The sequence below is a fragment of the Felis catus genome, chromosome C1, assembly GCF_018350175.1.
Source record: "Felis catus isolate Fca126 chromosome C1, F.catus_Fca126_mat1.0, whole genome shotgun sequence".
Classification (NCBI taxonomy): domain Eukaryota; kingdom Metazoa; phylum Chordata; class Mammalia; order Carnivora; family Felidae; genus Felis; species Felis catus.
In genome coordinates, this window is record NC_058375.1 from 214,863,241 (window position 1) to 214,883,958 (window position 20,718).

The 20,718-nt window shown below is 47.7% G+C and overlaps 1 protein-coding gene across 4 annotated transcripts in view; it reads left to right on the forward strand.

The window, feature by feature from the left end:
• Nucleotides 1-3,264: 3,264 nt before the first annotated feature.
• DGKD (diacylglycerol kinase delta) overlaps nucleotides 3,265-20,718 on the forward strand; it is a 110,761-nt gene continuing 93,307 nt past the window's right edge. For 3 of the 4 annotated variants that reach the window (XM_023259828.2, XM_045034649.1, XM_045034648.1), the window contains exon 1: nucleotides 3,265-3,448. In XM_023259828.2, coding sequence (XP_023115596.1) covers nucleotides 3,293-3,448 — 156 coding nt within the window. In that variant the 5' untranslated portion in view covers nucleotides 3,265-3,292. Of the gene's footprint in view, nucleotides 3,449-8,131; nucleotides 8,246-20,718 lie in introns of those variants that run through there. The other variant, XM_019838907.3, reaches the window with a different exon arrangement.

Here is a 20,718-nt window from a genome sequence, read left to right on the forward strand (position 1 = left end):
TGAATTCCCCCACGCCCATCTCCCTTATTACGAACATCTTCCACTAGGCTGGCACGTTGACCACACTTAATGAGCCCATATTGACATGTTATTATTAAACTCAAGCCCGTTCTTTATTCAGACGTCTGTAGCTTTTGCCTAATGTCCCTTTCATGTTCCAGGATCCCACATGACATTCTGTCTTCTTAAAGGCTCCTCTTTGCTGAGACAATCTGTAGTATTTTCTCATGATTGTAGATACACTCCCATCCAGCCTCAGCTGCTACTTCCCAGCTCACGTTCATGTCTGTGGCTTCCTGCCTCTAAGATGATGGATTCTGGAGCCTACATGTCCCCTGAGCTTCTCTCGGGTGTAGGCAACAGCTCACCCAGGCACCTCAAACTCCGTGTGTTCAAAACCGAGTTGATCTTCACCTCCACTAGGTCTACTTGTGGTCACTGGGGATAGCATCCTCCTTGAAATCCGTGTCCCCGGGAGGCATCCCTAATCTCCCGACTAGGGCACCCGCTCCCTTTCCATCTCTGCTGTGTCTCCTGCGTGTCACTTCCTCTCTCCACCACTGTGACCACGGCCTTGATTCTGCTCCAAATCAAGATTGCCTGGATTGGCGAATCGCTTTTTAATGCCCTCTCTGTTTCTAGTCTTTCCTCCTCTGGATCGCTGTCTGTCCAGATATATTTTAAACACCCTTCAGTGGCTCCGGTGCCCGAGGGACAGAGTCCTTGCTCCTGGCCAGCACAGAGGGTGCTCCGAGGCCAGCCACAGCTCCACACCCTCCTGGCCTCCTCTTCTCACCAACGGCTGGCTAGCCTTGTCATTCTCTCAACTTGCCCAGGAGTCTTCTGCCTTGTGTTTTTTTCCCCGGGAGAGTCCCTGCACCCCCTTACCTTTCTTCTCAAATGTCCAAACCCAGCTGGGGTCACCCCTCCTCCGGAGAGCCTTCCAACACCCTTGATGGCATTAATATCAGTTCCCCTAGGTTTTGCACTTACGTATCACACTATTTGTAATTAATGGATACAAAATGACCAACCTCCATGGGGATGCGGGACACCCTCTCCTCTGTGCCTGTATTGGTCTTAGTCTGCTTGGGCTGTCATAACAAAGTACTGGGGGGACTTCAATAGATACTTTTCTCACAGAGCTGGAGGCCAGAAGCCTGAAGTCAAGTGTGGCAGAGCCAGTTTCTTCTGAGGCCTCCCTCTCTCCTCGGCTTGTTGATGGCATCTCTGTGTGTCTTCACATGGTCTTCCCTCTGAGCCTCTCTGTGTCCAAATTTCTTCTTAGAAGGACACCAGTCACACTAGATTAAGGCCCATCCTAATGGCCTCATTTTAACTTGATTATTTCTTTAAAGGCTCTATCTCCAAACACAGTCACATTCTGATGTACTGAGGGTTAGGATTTCAACCTATGAACGTTTGGGGGGATGCTGGCGGGGTGGGGGGGAGGACACGGTTCGGCCCAGAACAGGCCCTTCTCCCCTCTTGCTTTCTACGAGCTCCTTTGGGCCCAGCTTTGTGGGAGAGCCAGCCTGGAAGACACACGGTCCATGTCCAAACCTGGTCTCTTTTCCACTCCTTGGAAGACGTATCTGAACCCCAGGCCACCGTCTCCATCGCCAGAACAGGCCCAGCGAGCTTGCTTTGTGGGGCTGGTGTGTGAGACTAAAATCACTGCTCAAGTGTCTGGGGCGTGCTGGGCGGGCAGCGTACAAGGGCCATCGCTATCTTTGTGCACATCAGAACTCACGGTGAGGATGGAAATGTATATTTGCGCTGTCTTTTGTGGTAGCTGCTAAGCCACACACGGCTATCGTGTACCTGAAATGTGGCTAGTGTGACTGAGGAACCGAAAATTTAATTATAATTAACTGAAATTGAAATTGAAGTAGCCACATGTGGCCAGTGGCTATGGCACTGGGCAGTGCAGCCAGGGGCTCGGGGCCTGTCCCAGAGTGTTCCTGCATTAGGCCCTGACATGCTCTGTCCTGGCTCTGCGTCCATTCCCCTGGCCATGTCCCTCCCCATGCTAGATGCTATTCTGTGTCCCCCGGTGGGGGGGAGGGGGTTTCACTTGTTTTGCTTCTGAAAAGTATCACTCAGAGGAGCAGGGGCCAGAGCATGCTGAGCAGCAGGCAGGCCAGAGGCCACTGAGTCTCTAGCAGCAGCCCTCTGAAAGCAAGGGGACAGTCACGCAGTCCCCTAAGGACTTGCCCCTCCCAGGTAGCACCAAGCTCTTTTCAAACACCTGTACGTCTCAAAGGGCAGCGAAAACAAGTGCATTCTCCTGCTCCCCCCAGGGAAGGGCTCCACCTACCTCATCTACCATCCGGCGGCCCTGGTTAGCACCCAGGGCCTCTTAGTCACCTGTGCCTCCTGCCTCCACCTACTTCTGTGTCTACTTTATCTCTGCAGCCCCTCCCAATGACCCAGGCAGCCACCTGCCCTGATTACTTCAAAGCCTGGATCACAGGCTCCAGCTTTGTGACCCAGCCCCACCCAGGGTTAAAATCCCTTAAGGGCTTCCTGTTGCCCTCAGGACTAACCTCTTTATCGGGTTTACAAAGCTCTATCTGACCTGCCCACCCCCAGGCTCATCTCTTTGTGTTATTTTCCTCCCTTTAGGCTACAACTTCCTTTTTTCCTGGACACTTGTTTTCTTGCCTCCAGGCCTTTGCACAATCTGGTCCCTCCTCTTAGAACACAATTCCCCCCTGTCAGGGATAACTCCTGCTAGCCTTTTCCTTCTCCTGGGCATCTTTTCTCCAGGAACCCTTACCAGATGGAATCGTGTACCCCTCTTCTGGCATCCCAGAAGTCCGTCCAAGTACTTTCTTCTTTCTTTCTTGCATTCATGCATGCATCCCTCCACTCCGAATTGTTTATGGTGCAACTAACGACTAAATGCCAGACGCTGCTTCTGACGCTGGCGACAAAATGCAGGGCAAGACAGAGTCTCGGGCCTCCTGGAGATCACTTACATTCTTGAACGAAAAGACTGAAGATTTAAAAAAAAGTGACCACAGGAACAAAATGACGCAAATCGTGCCCTAGACAGAAAATAAACAGATGCTGAGACCAGGGGCCAGGGGACACCGCGGGTGGAGGCGGAGGGGCCAGAGCGCGACTCCATCTGCGGCTGCGCGCGTGACCGGCAGGGGGCGCGGCGGGGGGCGGGGGGGGGGGGAACCACCCAGTCTCGGCCCCGCCCCCGCCCGAACAGGCCCCGCCCTCCAGACCCCGCCCCCGGCCCCGCCCCCGCCCGCTGTGCGCGCGCTGGCCCGGCAGCATGGCGGCGGCGGCGGGCGCCCCTCCGCCGGGTCCGCCGCAACCTCCTCCGCCGCCGCCGCCCGAGGAGTCGTCCGACAGCGAACCCGAGGCGGAGCCCGGCTCCCCGCAGAAACTCATCCGCAAGGTGTCCACGTCGGGCCAGATCCGTCAGAAGGTGAGCCCGCGGCGGCGGCGGCCCGGGCGCGCGCCCCTCAAGCCGCGGCAGCCCCGTGAGGCCCGCGGCCGGGCCCGAGAGCCGCCCAGGCCCGGCCCAGCCCGGCCCGGGGTCCCGCCGGGCGCCGCTGTCCGGGCGGAGCGCGCCCCACGGGGTAACGGGCCGGGCGCCCCGCCCCGCGCCGGGGCTGAGCGCGCCCTCCCGGCGAGGCGGCGGCGGGGACCCCGGGCCGGGGGCGCAGGTGGGCGCCGCGCGGGGCCGGGCGAGTGGGGCGGGGCGCCGGGGCCAGGGGCGCCAGCCGCAGTGGGCCGCGAGGAAGCCCCGCGCCGCGAGGACCCGGAGGAAACTGAGGCCTAGAGGCGGGGGGCGAGCGCCCCAGAAATGGGGGCTGCTGGCTGCGCCCCGCAAGCGTACGCTCCCCGAGCCCCGCGTTTCTGAGGACTGGCCAGGTCATTTCCCGCCGGGTGCTCTGTGGACTCACCTGTGGTCCCCCGGGAAATTCAACAGGACCCGGGTGTGACTTGACTCGCTTGTGTCTTCGTGCCCTAGGGGAAGGGATGCGCGTTCTGTGACCAGCTCACCCTCCCTCGGGAAAGCCGGGAGAGGGGGGCTTTCCCTGGCGGCGCACCCGCTGGGCACCTAACTCGGTGGAGAACTCCAGACGCCAAATACTCGCTCGCAGAAAGACGCATTTCCTTTCTGCGGGAGGAAAGTTGCGCCCTTTGTTTTCCCATTGCGGTTCCCGTTGAAAACTGCTTATGGTTTTTGCTACAGGTGAGCCCTCTCTGTTAGAACACGGCTGCCTGAGGCAGGTGGCTGGACAGGTGGCTGAGGGCATGCCGGGTCTGTGGGCAGCCCCGGCGGATCCAGCTGGCACAGACTCTCACCCTGCTGCAGTGCGCTTTTCCTCCGGGGCCAGTTAGGTTCAGCCTGTACTTTCACCGTGGGAGCCATTTCTTGCTTTACCTTTTGTCAGCCTTTGATACTTGTGGTGGGGTAGTCTTTGGGCTTAGCATGTTACAAACAGGTTTATTGTATAGTGTTCCAGGTATTCGGCAAATAGGTGATTGAACCCCTCCTTTGTTCCAGATATAGCAGTAATGGCAATTAATTGTAAGGTAGCAATTCTTCAGTGCTTACCAGGCAAGGTGCCAGGCATTTTTCTTGGGTTAACTTTACAGCACTCTATGTGGGTTAACTCATGTAGTACTAGGGAGAACCCATTGAGTTGGGTGTTACCTATCATCCCCATCCGATGGCATTGGCCCAGGGTGTCACAGGTAATAAATGTGGATCTGGATCGGAACCATGGTCAGGATCCCAAGATGGACAGTAGGAGTCTGGATCCTACCGTGTAGAAGATGGAACCTGTGCACGTGGCAGTATGACATAGTAAGTCCTGTGGAAGCTCAGGGGACAGAGAATGCCGCTACCATGATCTTGAGAGAAAAAGTTTGCCAAGCTAATTGGGGAAGGAAGCGCTTTCCACATAGTTGACAGATACTGACACACATTGTAGCTGAAGGTGTAGGCACAGCTGGGAATGGTCAGAAGGTGAGTGGGTCAACTTGAGGGGGATTAAGAAAAGGTTGGAAAGGTAGATTGGGCTGGATTTTAAAGGGCCAACCCTGGAGTTGGGTTTTTGGCCTTGGGCAAGAGGGAGCCACTGAGGGTTATTCAGAGCATGGGAGTGACCAGTCAGATGTGCTTTTAGGAAGATCTCCAAGTAGCCCTAAATGATACTGATAAGAGTTGCTCTCCCCTGTTGTTTGGTCCTGGAGCATGGTATGTGCCCAGTGTGGGGTAGATCATATGATTTACAAGTGTGATTAAGATTAGATCTCTCAGAGATTCCAGTGTTTGTCCAGAATTCTGTTCTTTAGGAGGCATTCCCTCCCTCCCCCCCCCCCCCATTCCCCAACACAATAGTTGCTGTACCTACCAGCTGTTGTGGTTGAGGAGGAGTGATGGGTAGAGTGTTAAAAATACACCCTGACGACTTGAGTTGCTGAATACAGTCACATCTGCTGTACAAATAGCTTCAGGCTAATTTTTCTTTCGGGTTGTTAGAGATTGCCTGAATGTGGGAAGTGTGAGGTTTTCTGTGTGCACTAGCTATCCGCCCCCCCTCCCCGCCCCGTTTTTTAAGCAGATAAGCCATTCAGAAAATTGCACTGGGCTTATGTGGTGCATAAGAGAGAGATCCAAAATGGTATGGGGTATCGTTCTAGGTCTAGACGGGAAAGCTGAAACCACTTCATTTAAAACAGAGGGGATTCAATGTAGGGGGGTGGTCTCCCAGGCGGTGAAGGGCTGGGGATGCAAACAGTGGGCAGTGAAGCAACCCTGAGATGAGGCAACGAACAGGAAACCATTGTCACCCCTAAGCTGGAGGACAGGGGAGGGCATGGCATTTCAGACTCCCCAGGAGCAACTCCCACCTGCCAGAGGCCGAACTGCCCTAGGTCATCTGGCCCTGGAGCCTTTGGAGGGTGCTGCTGCAGCTGCTGTCTAACCCCACCCGCCTCTTGCTTGGGAACCCCAGCGCGTTCGGGATCAACCCCCCTGCAATTCGGTGCAGAGCATAAGGTCAAGGAATGGAACTGAGGACAAGCTGGCCCAGGACCAGAGCTGTATGTATTTCAAGTTTTTGAAATAGCAGTCCAGTGCTTCTCAGATTTTAATGTGCAGGCACATCCCCTGGGGATCTTGTTAAAATGCAGATTCTGGCCGATTAGGTCTAGGGTGGGGCCTGAGAGTCATTTCTAGTCAACTCTCAGGAGATGCTGTAGCTGCTTTAGCCCGGGTCATGATCTCACGGTTTGTGGGTTCAAGCCCCGAGTCGGGCTCTGTGCTGGCAGCTCAGAGCCTGGAGCCTGCTTGGGATTCTGTGTCTCCCTCTCTCTCTGCCCCTTCCCTCCTCATGCTTTGTCTCTCTCTCTCTGTCTCAAAAATAAATAAACGTTGAAAAAAAAAAAGAGAAGCCTTACCAAAACTCCAAGTCAGTCTTTAATGAGGTTCTTTTAAAACTTTTCCCCGAGTCTTTAGCATACTGAAAACTTGATGAGGGGAGATTTGAGATGGTCATTTATTTAGCATTTCATGCATGTCTAATATTTTTAGAAGTTCCAACTGTCCCGAGCAAACACATCACTTTGTTTGTATTTCCTAACTAGTGCACAATAACGACTCCATAGGACCGCATAGTGAAGAGCGGGGGAAAAAGAAAAATGGAAGAAATAACGCTGGTAAATTAATTCACCAGCTCATTATAGGTTATTTTGAAATTTGAGTAAAGAACAGTGTGATTCTGTGAAGTATATCAGTTAAGACTGAGTTTAATCTATTTCTAGGTTTTAAAAACGTTAACATTTTGGCTTTGTGCATGAAAGTGCTTACATCCCTGATTTCAAATTTAAACAAAGCGTTTTTCCCATTGTGAAATGAAAACTAGTAGAAATTAGGCAAAATGTAAAAGACTTAAAAACATAGCTTTATAAAGATATGATTCACATACCATACGGTTTACTCACTTAAACTGTATACAGCTCAGTGGTTTTTAGTATATGCGTGTTGTGTAACCATTACCACAGTCAATTTTAGAACGTTTCTATCACCCCCAAAAGAAACACCATAACCTTTAGCATCTGTTCCTTATTCCTTCTCAACTCTGTCAACCTTAGCTGCTAATCTCCTTTCTGTCGTAAGGATTTGCCGATTCTGGACATTTCACATCCATAGAAGCATGCAGTATGTGCCTTTTGTGTCTGGCTTCTTTCGCTTAGCGTAAGTGTCCAGAACTCGTCTATGTTAGAGCGTGTGCATTTGGGTTATTTCCACTTTTTGGCTAATCTGAATGAGGCTGCTGTTAACATTTATGTACATGTTTCTTTGTGGACGCATGTTTCATTTCTCTTGGGTATCTACTTACCACTACATTTGCTGGGTCACAAGGTAACTCTGTGCTTAACCTTTGAGAAATTGCCAGACTGTTTTCCAAAGTGGCCGTGCCATTTTACATTCCCACCAGCAGTGTGTGAGGGTTCCGTTTTCTCCAGGTCCTCAGTTATTACGTCTTTTGACTGTAGCCATCCTAGCGGGTATATGGTGGTATGAAAGGTTTTTCAAGCTCACATGTGAGCCTAAACTTTAAGAGCCTAAACTTTGGTGTTGAGTGAAGTTGATTCACACCTGGCTCTCCCACTTATGAGATACGTGATCACAGGTTTCCAAACCTCCTCTCCTAAGACTTGGTTTCCGGATCTGAAACAGGGAAAATACCAGTAAATGTGAGATGTGTGTTCTTGAGCCTCAGTTTCCATATCTGCAAAATTGCAAAATAGAAACGATAATAGTAGTTCTCAGAACCCTAAAACAGAGGTGATGATGATAAGTCATAGAAGTAAATGGGACAGTCTGTGTCCACTTAGCTAGCATAGTGTCTGGTGTATCGTCAGCATTCAGTAAATGGTCTCTTTTAGGATTATTTCTGCCTTTTTGGTCATTCTCCCCAAACCCCTCCTCCCTCAGCTCAAGCTGGGTGATTCTTCGTCTCCAGCGGCCAGGAGAGCAAGTAAGAGTGAATCTGGCAGACAATTAGCTATGCAAATCTTTCTTAAAAAATTAATTTATGGAATCCTAGTGGGAATATCATAGCTAGTCATTATTTTTCTTGTTTCACAGATTCATTTTTAACTCAGCAAATATTGTTAAGTGTGCTAGGCACTTGGGGTGCCTTACCGAACAACAACAAAAAACATTCCTGGAGCTAATAGTCTGAAGACAGGACAGACGTGGGTAAGATAATCGCACAGTTAGTGTGGCATTATGACACTGATGAGCGTTAAGCAGGTGACAGCCAGAGTGCTTTGGGAGGAGACAATAGGGCGATTTGACCTGATACGGGAGGGTGGTGGTAGGGAGAGATGAGTGGGAAAAAAGTGACTTCTGCTTCTGGTGATGGTGGGCCAGGTAACTGAGCAGCTGTCTGTAGCTTCTGCTAACAGGAGGCAGCTGATGAGACAGTGCAGTAGCACAGGGCTGCGAACCAGGGAGGATGAAGGTCTGTGGAAGTGAGCTGGCATTTGGGGCTGCCTGCTTTTTCCCCTGAGTTCAGTAATGGGGTCTGTAGTGGGAAGAGCGTCCCCTTAAAATTCATGTTCACTTGGAACAGGAGTGATAGGAGTGTCTTTTGTTATTCATCATGAGCCCCATTTGGCTTTACCTGAACTTACGCTAACGAGGTGCCTCAGGGCGGGGCTGAAGTCATCCAAGATAGCTTCAGGATGGGAGCTGGTCACCAGAAAGACCAAACAAGTGATTCAAGATGTGAACTTTCAGCCTTACTCCCAACTTCTAGGAGCAGAGGGGGTTTGGAGATTGAGTTATAACAACTCTTTAACAAGGGGATTCGAAGAGTTGCTGGGCTGGTGAACATACTAGTGTGTGTGCGCGGGTGTGGGGCAGGGGCGGGGCTGGCATGCCCAGAGAGGGCATGGAAGCTCTGCTCCTCCCCACTCCCATACTTACCCTGCACATCTCTTCCATGTGGTGTCTCTTTCCAGGTGTTCGTAGGAATGTGGAGCAAGGGGAAACTGACCTGCCATTGGTGGGAATATTAAGTTGGTGACACCATGTTAGAAGACATTTTGTCAGTGTCTCTTAAAGTCTCTTAAATGTGTATCCTGTATTTCAGCAATTCCACTTGTAGGTGTGTGTATCTAATAGCTTATGCAAGCTAATGTACTTCAAGAGGCACCACGTACAAGAATATTACTAGTGTAGTTTTGGTAGTAGCTCAAAAGTGGAAAGAAGCCAAATGTCAGTCAACAGTAGAATGGATGAATAAATCATGGTATGTTCTTTCAAGAGAATACTATGCATCAATGAAAATGAACTGCTACCTGCTGAGTTAAGGATTAATTACAGCATTAATGTAGTCTGGCCAAAAAAGCCAGACATTAAAGAATGTTATGTGTGATTCCATTTAGATCAAATTCAGAATGGATCAGATACTAAGGTGTTTAGTCTTGCCTGCCTGTGTCTTTAAGTTTGCATGCAAAGAAATGATTACCAGAGAAGTTTGCACAGTGGGAAGATATGGGTAGTGATTGGATGGCCCATGAGAGAGGGAGCTTCTGGAGTGCTGGTAGTGTTCTATTTCTTTCTTTTCTTTTCTTTTTTTTAATGTTTATTTTTGAGAGAGACAGAATGTGAGTGGGGGAGGAGCAGAGAGAAAGGGAGACACAGAATCTGAAATGGGCTGCAGGCTCTGAGCTGTCAGCACAGAGGCTGACATGGGGCTCAAACTCATGGACTGTGAGATCATGACCTGAGCCACAGTTGGAGGCTTAACCGACTGAGCCACCCAGGTGCCCCAGCGTCTGACTCTTGATCTCAGCTCAGGTCTTGAGCTCAGGGTCCTGAGTTCAGGCCCCCTTTTGGGCTCCATGCTGGGCGTGAAGCCTACTTTAAACAAAAGACAGGGGCACCTGGCTGGCTCAGTCGTTAAACATCTGACTTTGGCTCAGGTCGTTATTTCATGGTTAGTAAGCTCCAGCCCCACACGGTGTGAGCTTGCGCCCCATGAGCCCTTCTTCCGGTGAGCCCTGCTTCTGCCTCTGTCTCCCCTCCTCCCTCTGCCCCTCCTGAGATTCTCTCTCTGTGCCTCGCTCACTTGTGCTCTCTCTCTCAAAACAAAAACAAAAACAAAAACAAAAAACGGGTGCCTGGGTGGCTCAGTCGGCTAAAAGTTGGCATCTGACTCTTGGTTTTGACTCAGGTCATGGTCTCACAGTTTGTGAGTTCGAGCCCTATACTGGGTTCTGTGCTGATGGTGCAAAGCCTGCTTGAGATTCTCTCTTTCTCTCTCTGCCTCTCCTCCCCCCTCAAAAGTAAATAAATGAACATTAAAAAAAAAAAGATTTAGGGGCGCCTGGGTGGCTCAGTTGGTTAAGCGTCTGACTCTTGATTTTGGCTCAGGTCATGATCTCACAGTTCATGGGTTCGAGCCCCGTGTTGGGCTTTGTGCTGACAGTGCAGAGCCTGCTTGGGAGTCTCTCTCTCTGTCCCTCCCCTGCTTGCTCTCTCTCAAAAATAAATAAATAAACAGTTAAAAAAATAAAAGATTTCAGGAAGGAGCGAGACATAATCTGATCTATGTTGAAAAGGTTGCTCTGGCTGTGTTGTCGTTGGCCGAGTGAGTGCTGGTAGCCTGGGCTGAGGTTGTGGTGGTGGTAATAGGGAGACTTAGTTGGATTTGACATTGTGAGAACTTGGTGATGGTTTGGTGTGGGTGTTGGGGAAGAGGAGGCTTGTGGGATAACTGGAGCTCTTCTCTGACATAAGGAGGTCTGCTTGAGGACTGGTGGGGACCAGCTTTGGGATTTTGCCCTCACTGTGCCCTGCTGCAGTGGTACCCTGGATTCTTTATTCTCAACTATCCCAACTTTACAGCGGAGGGATGTAGGCTCAGAGCAGTTAGGTGGCTCGCCAGTGTGCCACCCAAGCCTTGTAGATTCCATACCACACCTCTTCCTACTGGGTCCTACCCAGCCCCTTGACAGTGGGGGTGGTTCCTGGAGGCTGAGAGAGGGAACAGTGGCACAGTGGGAGGGCCCACTTAGCTCTGGCCACTGGCTTTCAGAGGTGGGGGGAGCAGGAGAACCAATCTGAGAAGGAAGTGAGAAGCTGGTGAGGAAGGAGATGGAAGGGAGGGGAGGGGAAGAAGGTAAATTCCTGAATTCAGCACCCAGAGGTCCATCTGCACTATCATTATTGTTACTTTTGTATTTCCTTCCAGACTGTGTTTCTGGGTGTGTTTAATTGAGTTGGAATGAACATATATGTAAGTCTCCACTTTCATGTTACAGGTATTTCTCGTGTTATTAAAGTCTCTATTCTTGGGGCACCTGGGTGGCTCAGTTGGTTAAGCGTCAGGCTCTTGACTTAGCTCAGGTCATGATGTTGTGGTTCGTGAGTTTTGAGCCGCAAGTTGGACTCTGTGCTGACAACTCAAAGCTTGCTTGGGATTCTCTCTCTCTGCCCCTCCTCCACTTGCTCTCTTTGTCTCTCAAAAACAAATAAACATTAAAAAAATAAAATCTCTTTATTCTTATCCCTTGTAATGGTTGTACCATATATTCTATGAAGATAGAAGAGAGACAGAGCCTGACTTGGGGCTCAGACTCATGAACTGTGAGATCATGACTTGAGCTGAAATCAAGAGTTGGATGCTTAACCAACTGAACCACCCAGGCGCCCCACATGCATTGTGTTTGGTTGTTGTACCTCTTCAGACTCTCAGCTTAGAACACCCATAGCCACCTTCTCCCTCTCCTCCCCATTATGACACTGACTCTGTGAAGAGACCAGGGAAGCGGTCTTGTTAAATCTGTGTCTGGATTTGTCTGATTGTTTCCTTGTGGTTTCTTTGATCCTTTTATTTGCTGTAAAGTGGAAGTGAGAGGTTTGAAGACTCGAATACGTTCAGGTTGATGTTTTGGGCAAATCTCCTAAATCTGGGATTTTCAGTGTCCTGTTAGGCTGTCCCCTCTGCTGTGTCATCATTTGCTTTATGTGGAGATGCTAGATCTTCCTGCTGAAAATGTAGATTTCCCTCTTGGCAGTTAGGAGGTAACCTGTGCGGTCCTTCCTGGGCACCGTGCAAATATTCTTTTCTTTAACAATCTGCTCGGCTGCTTTCTTGAGCATTCATACATAATACTTGCCTGAATCAGCTACATTAAGAGTTTGCAAAATGGAGAGTTCCCCACCCCGCCGCCCCGCCTGCCCCTTTCTGTCATTTCTTCCATGTGTATCTGTTGGTATTCTGTAAAATTTACCCACTTCAACTGGGGAAGGACTACAGTTTCTCCTGAAAAAAAAAAAAAAAGGCAGGGTAATTGCTAGATTCTGTTTAATTACCAATTTTCAAAGTAAGGATTCGGTAGAAGAGTCATTCCCAACAGAAGGCAGATGTTTTCTTTTCTCTCTCTCTCTCTCCCTATGGATTCACTATTTTTGTTCAGTGTTTTACAATCAGTCACAGTCATTCCTTTTGATGCTCAAATTGTCTACATTTCCCCAGGAGAGCCCCTTGAAGCTGGCTCTTTGGCCTTTGAACATTTGCTTGCTGTGTTGCAATCTGTTGTTTCATCTTTGGGCTGGAGCCCTGAGGTGGGGTTGTGGGGCACCGTGTCCAGTCTGGGCTGAGGGAGGCTGCCCTCCTCCCTCCTGTGCCTGGAATTTCGGCACATCAGCCTGGCAGGTCTTTGCGTTTCTTTTTTGGGTTTGTACTTCAGATTTTTGCATCTCTGCTTGTTTTGTGTTCTTTTGGATGGTTCTTATTGTAGGCTGATCTGTCCCTTTATCAATCTGTTGGAGAGCTTTCCCCTGTCTTTTCTTCTCTCCACTGTAGGCTACAGCGTTCTGTGTCTCAATTTTGTCTTGTTCATGACCAGTGACATTTTCTGCAGTGTACATTTTTCCCTTTAGCCCTTCACATGTGGGTTTTAATTCTGCTGGAGTGATTGTTTTTGCTTCCTTTTCTAATCATGGCCTGTATCGCAGCTTGTTGTACTTTAATTTCATCATGTTCTCATTCTGGTGCACCCTGTCCTTGAAAAAACTTTAATTTTTTAATAGAGTCAGTGTCTTCCTGTAATCTTACAACAAGAAGCGCATAGTTTCTAAAATGGTCTTCCGGTTTCTGTAATAAATTCATTTAGATTTATTCATGTGCATTATAGTGTAGCTTCAGCCTCTTACCTCCGCTTTTTTGTTTTGATTTATCAGTCCTAGAATGTGTTTGCCAGTCTACGGGTTTGAGCTGCCATGAGCTGTGTGCTTGGCTGCCAGAGGGAATGTGAGTCCCGCCTGATATTGGCCACAGGTCCAGCGCTGTGCCTGCTGCTCTGGCCGGGCCATCCTTGCAGCCTCAGTCTGAGCAGTGCAGTGCCTTGGGTCACCTGTCACCCACTTCTGGCTGGCTCTGCTCTTCCTCATCTGAAGGTGATGGTGTCTGGGCAGTGGTGGTTTTCCTGAGCTGGCTTCTCTGGCCCCACCGTGGTGAGGTACACCCCATGCTCCAAGATGAGCAGTGCTTTGTCCCTTGCGCCAAGATGGAAGAGGGATACTCTGATTCTTTTTATTTACCGTTTGACCATTTTAAATGTATACAATTCAGTGGCATTAGGTACATTAGCAGTGTTGTGCAGCCAGCACCACTATTTAGTTCCAGAACTTTTTCCCCTCCAAGGAAACCCCTTCCCCATTGAGCAGTCACTCCCCATTCCCTCCTCTTCCCCAGCCACTCGTCCACTTTCTGTCTCCATGGGTTTGCCTGTTCTGGATATTTTGTATAAATGGAATCATATAACATGTGGCCTTTTGTGTCTGGCATCTTTCCATTAGCATAGTGTTTTCAAGGTTCATCCATGTTGTAGCATGTATCAGGACTTCGTTCCTTTTTATGGCCTAATAGTATGTCATTGTATGGATATGCCACATTTTGTTTATCCATTCATATGTTGATGTATGTTTGAATCACTTCTGTTTGGCTGTTATGAATAGAGCTGCTATGGACAAGTTATTGTTTGAATACCTGTTTTCAGTTCTTTTGAGTGTTTATCCAGGGAGTAGAATTGCTGGGTAATTCTGTGTTTACCTTATTGAAGAACATCTAAACTGTTCATCTTACATTTCCAACAACACAACAGCAATAGAGAAGGATTCCAGTTTCTCCACATTTGCCAGCACTTTTTTTTTTTTTTTTTTAAATAATGGGGCCATCCTGATGCGTGCAAAGTGGTATCTCCTGGTGTTGATTTGCATTTCCTTAGTGACTAACGATGTTGGGCATGTCTGTCTGTCTGTCTGTCTTTCTTTTTGTTGTTGAGTGTTTTTTCATGTGCTTCTTGGCCATTTGTATATCTTTGGAGAAATGTCTATTTCAGTCCTTTGCCCGGTTTTAAGTTGGGCTATCTTTCTGTTGAGTTGTAAATCTTTATATATTGTAAATATTGGACCCTTATCAAATCAGTGATTTGCAAATATTTTCTCCCCTTCTGTGGGTTCTCTTTTCACTGTCTTGATAGTGTCCTTTGAAGCACAAAAGGATTACAAATTTTGATGAAGTCCGCCTTATGCTTTCCGTCTCTTGTTTGTGCTTTTGGTGTCATATTTGAGAAATCCAGGGTCACGAAGATGTACTTTAGTGTTTTCTTCTAAGAGTGTTTTATCTTTTTATTTAGTCTTTGATCCATTTTGAGTTAATTTTTGTATGTGGTGGAAGGAAAAGGTCCAGTTTCACCCTTTCCCATGCAGATATTCCAGCACTGTTTGTTGAAGAGGACCACTTTTTTCCATCTGGATTTGTTCTCTCAAGCTACATACGCTGTAATACTTAAAATCAGCTATGAACTTCTCAGAATTGGTTGGTATTCTTGGACATTTTGGGTTGGTCTCAGTGGAGTTCATAGAGGGATGCGTGATAGAATCAGTCTTATGGATGGTTATGAGACATTTACGTATTTGAAGGGTTTGAAAGGAAATATCTGTATTTCTGACTTTTTATTGTCCTAGAACTCTTCTATATTTCAAGTTTGGGAGTGCAGACTCATTCTTTATATGGTTTTGGAAAATTTGAAATACTCATCTCGTTAAGTCTAATTCCACTTGGTAGCTTTTGTATTTAAACTCTTTGATAAAGAGGGACTAGTACTCAGAAGCTGAGCGAAAAGGAAGTCAGAAATTGTTATCTCTTTTCTCTGTGTTTTCATTTAGTTTAAGAGGGCAAGTAAAAAACCTAGGTTTGTCAATACTGAGTTATGAGTCTAATTATCTAAGTGTATTTTTTTACTGTCGACTAGTCATAATTGTCTAAGTGTATTTTTATATCCAGCCAGTGTTGTGTATGAGCTGGAATTTTGCTGTTTATAGAAACCCTGTAGCTTCTTCACCCTCCAGCAGCACATGTGGTGCAACCATTTGGGGAAGCAATTGGTGACATGTTTGAAAAACTCCAAGAAAGTCCCTACTCTTGACTCAGTAATTTCCATGGTAGGATCCTGTCCCAAGGAGATAATCTTAAATATGAAAAAGCACAGAGGATGTTGTGTTTATTGCAGCATTAAACATAAAAATTGTAAGCCCAGAAGACACTCCAGTTTAACAACTCACTGAGTTAATGACCACGGCTGACAGCTGTTGTGTGCTGGCACCCCGCACCATGCATAGGTGGTCTTACTTCATCTTCGGGAGTGTGAGAAGGTTGCCATGAGGTGGCCGAGTGCCCAGGCCACAGAACTGGGAAGTGGCAGAGCGAGTTGTTGCTCTTGTGCGTACAGCAGCCATTCAGGTGATTGAGGAAGGCAGTAATGTGGACAGTACTTTGTGATGCTGGGGAAACAGAGGCATTGTGTACAGAAGGCCATTCAGCTTTGTGCAAAACACCGTGCATGGGAAGTAAGATGAAGAAAGTTTCCAAACTAATGCCATGGATTGTGCCCTGATACCAGGGGTGGTGCAATTTGGATTATTTCTATTTCTACTTTCCTGAATTTCCTAAAATGAGCATTATTTTATACTAAAGGAAACAGAAACAGGGCTGTCCTTCAATTGAGAATTCCTGACACGGATGGTGTAGGATGCTGTGTGCTGGTAGCAGAAGATGGAGAAGAGTCTGTCCTTAGTCTCTTCTCTGGAATGTCCTGAAACACAGCTGAAACAGTTCCAACTCTCAGGATCAAAACAGATGAAGTTTAAGGAGCCAGATAATACAGAAGGGCATGACTTGCAAAAACATAGGATTTAAACTCCAGAGTATCCTAATAAATGTGTACATTATATGCAGTATCTTAGTGATGTCGCCCTTTGTTTAAACTTACATTTTTTTTTTATTTTAGAGAGAGCACACGAGTGGGGGAGAGGTGGAGAGAGAGAGAGAGACAGAGACAGAGAGAGAGAATGAGAGAGAATTTTAAGCAGGCTCCATGCTCAGTGTAGAACTTGATGGGGCTCAATCCCACAACTCAGGGATCGTGACCTGAGCCAAAATCAGGAGTCAGATGCTTAACCGACTGAGCCACCCAGGCACCTCCCCTTTGTTTAAACTTTTAACTCCTGTGTTGAAAATAATGCTAAACTTACCTAAACAGAGAACTAAAGGTCTTGATATAAATAAGATTAAAAAAATTTAATTTTTAATTTTTTAATTTTTGTAAAGTTTACTTATTTATTTTGAGAGAGAAAGAAAGAGTGAGTCAGAGAGGAGCAGGGAAAGAGAATCCCAAGCAGGCTCTGCACTGTCAGCGCAGAGCCCGATGTGGGGTTTGGACTCATGAACTGTGAGATCTGAGCCGAAGTTGGATGCTTAAGACTGAGCCACCCAAGCTTTTCTAAAAATTTTTTATTTTAGAGAGAGTGAGAGTAAGGTAGAAGGGCAGGGGGAGAGAAAGAGAGGGTCCCAAGCAGTCCCCATGCTCAATGCAGAGCCTGACATGGGGCTCGATCCCACGACCCTGGGATCATGACCCAAGCCAAAATCAAGAGTCAGATGTTCAACTGACTAAGCCACGCAGATGCCCCTAAATAAGATATATTTTATTTGTTTATTATATTTTTAAGAATATTTGAGAGAGCACGAGTGAGTGCACGTGTGCGTGCACATGTGTGTGCAGGGGAGGGGCAGGGAGAGAGGGCGACAGAGGATCCAAAGCAGGCTCTGTGCTGACAGCACAGAGCCCAACGTAGGGTTCACACTCACAAACTGTGAGATTATGACCTGAGCCGAAGTCGGATGCACAACCGACTGAGCCACCCAGGCACCCCAAGATATGTTTTTAAAGAAGATATATTTTAGCCTGACATTGAAATTATTTCATGTATGAAATGCTGTCAGTTTCTTAGATTTGTTCCTAGTTATTTCAGTATCCTTAAACATTTGAAAAGATGAACCAGAAATAGGATACAGAGCAACAAACACAAAAACAGATCTGGTCACAATATATTTGGAAAAGCAGGTCATTAAATAATTTGTGTATTACATAACCCCACTTTTCTGTTTTATTCATGCACTGAAAACACGAAGGATGTTATCGCAGGATGTCAGTGGCAGGTGTTAGCATGGCTGGGCTGAATGTTCTCAAGTGAAGAAAAAGCACTTCCCGTAAGCACGTCGACCGAGTTGGCTGCTTAACACGAGACTTTACTTCTACCTTATGTCTGAAAATGAGACAGAGGGGCTGTGGAACCCAGGGAAGGGGCATTTGAGTACTGATGGTTATGACACTGCTTTATGTTTGTGTGGCGCTTTGCAGCGTGTGTGAGCCTTTCTCTCAGGGATTTCCTGCTCTGTGCAGCACCCCTGAGGTGGGATCGGCAGGTCAGGAACTGGGGTGTGGGGGGTGGCTGCCTTTAGCCCCGGTGGTAGTGGCTCCGGGCCTTGCATTCAAGCCTCTGGTGTGTTTCATTCACGTCTGAGTTTCCAAAGCACCCTGTCTGTACCTCTAATGGAAATTTCCAAACGTACACAAAAGTAAGGAGAGGGGTTTTAATCAGTCACTGGGTGTAAACAGTCGTCAGTGTTGTGTCTTTCATATTTCGTCTGTCCCCACCCCCGAGCCCCACTTTCTTCTGAGTATTTAAAGCAAATTCCTCTCGTACTTTTTACTTCGTAAAAGTATCCCTCTCTCACTGCACAGTTTCCTTAAAGGTCAAGGGTCTTGTCTCTTTCATCATCATATTCCCAGCCGTACTTGCACTTAAGTGTTCAATAAATATTTGTTGGAACACAGAGTGCGTTCATTCCACAGGTCCGTGGGGAGACGGGTTTTCCTCTGGAGGCTCACAGAAGCCAGGTGAGCCTTTGGTGCCTTGACTGAACCACAGCGTGTGTGTATTTGGAAGTCGCTCCTGCTGTTGGTGGTTGGGGTTGCCCATGTGGTGTGCAGGGGGGTGGTTGTGCCTCGACATGCACGTTTGTCCACGCGCTCACCCCAAGAAGTGGGAGGAGCAGTTTATGGCTGTAGTTTTAGTCTTACTTGTAAAGGCAAATGAACAAAAGAAAACCTTACCTCAGGCATGCTTTTTAATCTTTTCACTTGATATTGAAATGTGGAGAGTTGAAATCAGACAGACATGGGTTTGAACCCCATGTCTGTCCCTTCTCTGTGGACATAGGTCCTCTCTGGATGGACCTCAGTGTCTTCATAAGTGAGATGGGGTAGTAAGTGTTCAGTGCGGTGAGGATTGAATGAGGTTCTGATAACTAAGTTCCTGTCCTGGTATGGAGTAGGCCCTGCACAGATACCGACCCTGTTTTTCTCTTCTTGCCTGGTTTGTGGCAAATGGGAGTGGGTGCAGTGTCTCTCTTGGGCGGGTTGTGTAGACAAAGTGGGGTCATCTGTGGAAGCTCTTAGACGGGGGCCATGAGAGCTGTCCGGGGTGCTGCGTCCGGCGGCGGCTGCCCCTTCTGTGTCCTTATACAATCACGTACCTTCCAGAGGGCTGGCTCACTTCCTTCCCCGTCTTGTCTGCTCTGTCCCTCCCCCGCCCAGAGGTAACCACCTAACCATTTTTATTGTTTTATTATTTTGGTTAATTCTTCCACTGTTGTTTGAAAATTTAAAGATACTGTATGCACATACTTGCCTTTAAGTTTTATCTCTGCACACACACACACACACACACACACACACACACACAGAGATATCCTTTTTACACAAAGGTAGCATGCCCCCTATATGTTCTACACCTTTCTTTTTTTTACTTCATAGAATCCATAGCTGTATACAACTCTCCCTCATTCCTTCTACAATTGTATAGTATTTTTTTTTTTAGTGTACCATAGCTTATTCAAGGACTTGTGTTATTTTCAGTCTTTTGCCATGATATTTTGCAGCAAATAGCCCTGTACGAACTTCATTTTATGCTCTTTGCCATAGTATCTGTGGGCTAGGTTTCCTGGAGTGGGAGTGCAGGGTAAAAGGGTGGTGGTGTGGGTTTGCTAGGTTTTGGCAGGTCTCTGTGCTCAGGGCTCACCTCATGCTCAGTTGGATCAGCGGTGCTGAGAGTACTGGTTTCCCCATAGCCTCGCCCACAGTGCCTGTTTGTTTTTTCTGTCAGTCTGACGGTGAGAATGTATTTTAGTTTAGTTTTCTTTTTTTTTAAATTTTATTTTAGAGAGAGAGAGCGAGGGGGGACAGGGGCAGAGAGAGAGAGAGAGAGAGAGAGAGAGAGAGAGAGAGAGAGAGAAACTCAGCACAGAGCCCGACTTGGGGCTTAATCCCATGACCCTGGGATCACGACCAGAGCCAAAATCAAGAGCCAGATGCTCAATTGACTGAGCCACCCAGGTGCCCCTAGTTTTCTTTCTTTCTTTTTTTTTTTTAAAGGTAGATTGAGCAAATTTTCATGTGTTTTAAGGGCCATTTTTATTTATTTGTTTTATTAAAAATTTTTTTTAATGTTTATTTTTGAGAGAGAGAGAGTGTGAACGGGGGAGGGGCAGAGAGAGAGGGAGACACAGAATCCGAAGCAGGCTCTGGGCTCTGAGCTGTCAGCGCAGAGACCTACATGGGGCTCGAACTCACAGACCGCGAGATCATGACCTGAGCCAAAGTCGACTGAGGCACCCGGGCACCTCTCTCTCTCTCTCTCTCTCTCTCTCTCTCTCTCTTTCTTTGTTTCTTTCTTTCTTTCTTTCTTTCTTTCTTTCTTTCTTTCTTTCTTTCTTTCTTTCTCTATTTATGAATGAATGAAACGGCTGTTCATGTTTTTTTGCCCATTTTTCTATCAGATTGTTAGTTTATTCACAAATTTTAGAAGCTGTTGTAGATTGGGGATTTTGCCCTTTATGATATTTTACAGAAAGTTTCCTCAGAATGTGCTGTGCTTGGGCACGGGGATGATTCAGCTCGCTAATACAGCCTCAGCGCTTGGGACACCCTTGGTCTGGTCAGGGAGTCAGCCACATGATGGAGGGTCATAGACTCGCAAGACACACGACAGCCGGCTCTGCCTGGGGGTTGGAAAGGCTCCTGGGGTGGTGGCATTTGACCTGGGTCTCAGGCGCAGGAGTTTTCTATCCGCAGGAAGATTCCAAGCAGAGGAAGGATCTATCCACAAGTAGGTGGCTACAAAGGAGCCGGTGTGTTTGGGTCGGATGGTTCTGGGGCTGAGGCAGTGGGCTCTGGGGTGGCTGGGAGGGATTGAAAAGAGCCTTGAAGGGCCACAGTTGGCTTCCCTCAAGACACAGGAAAACAAGGGGA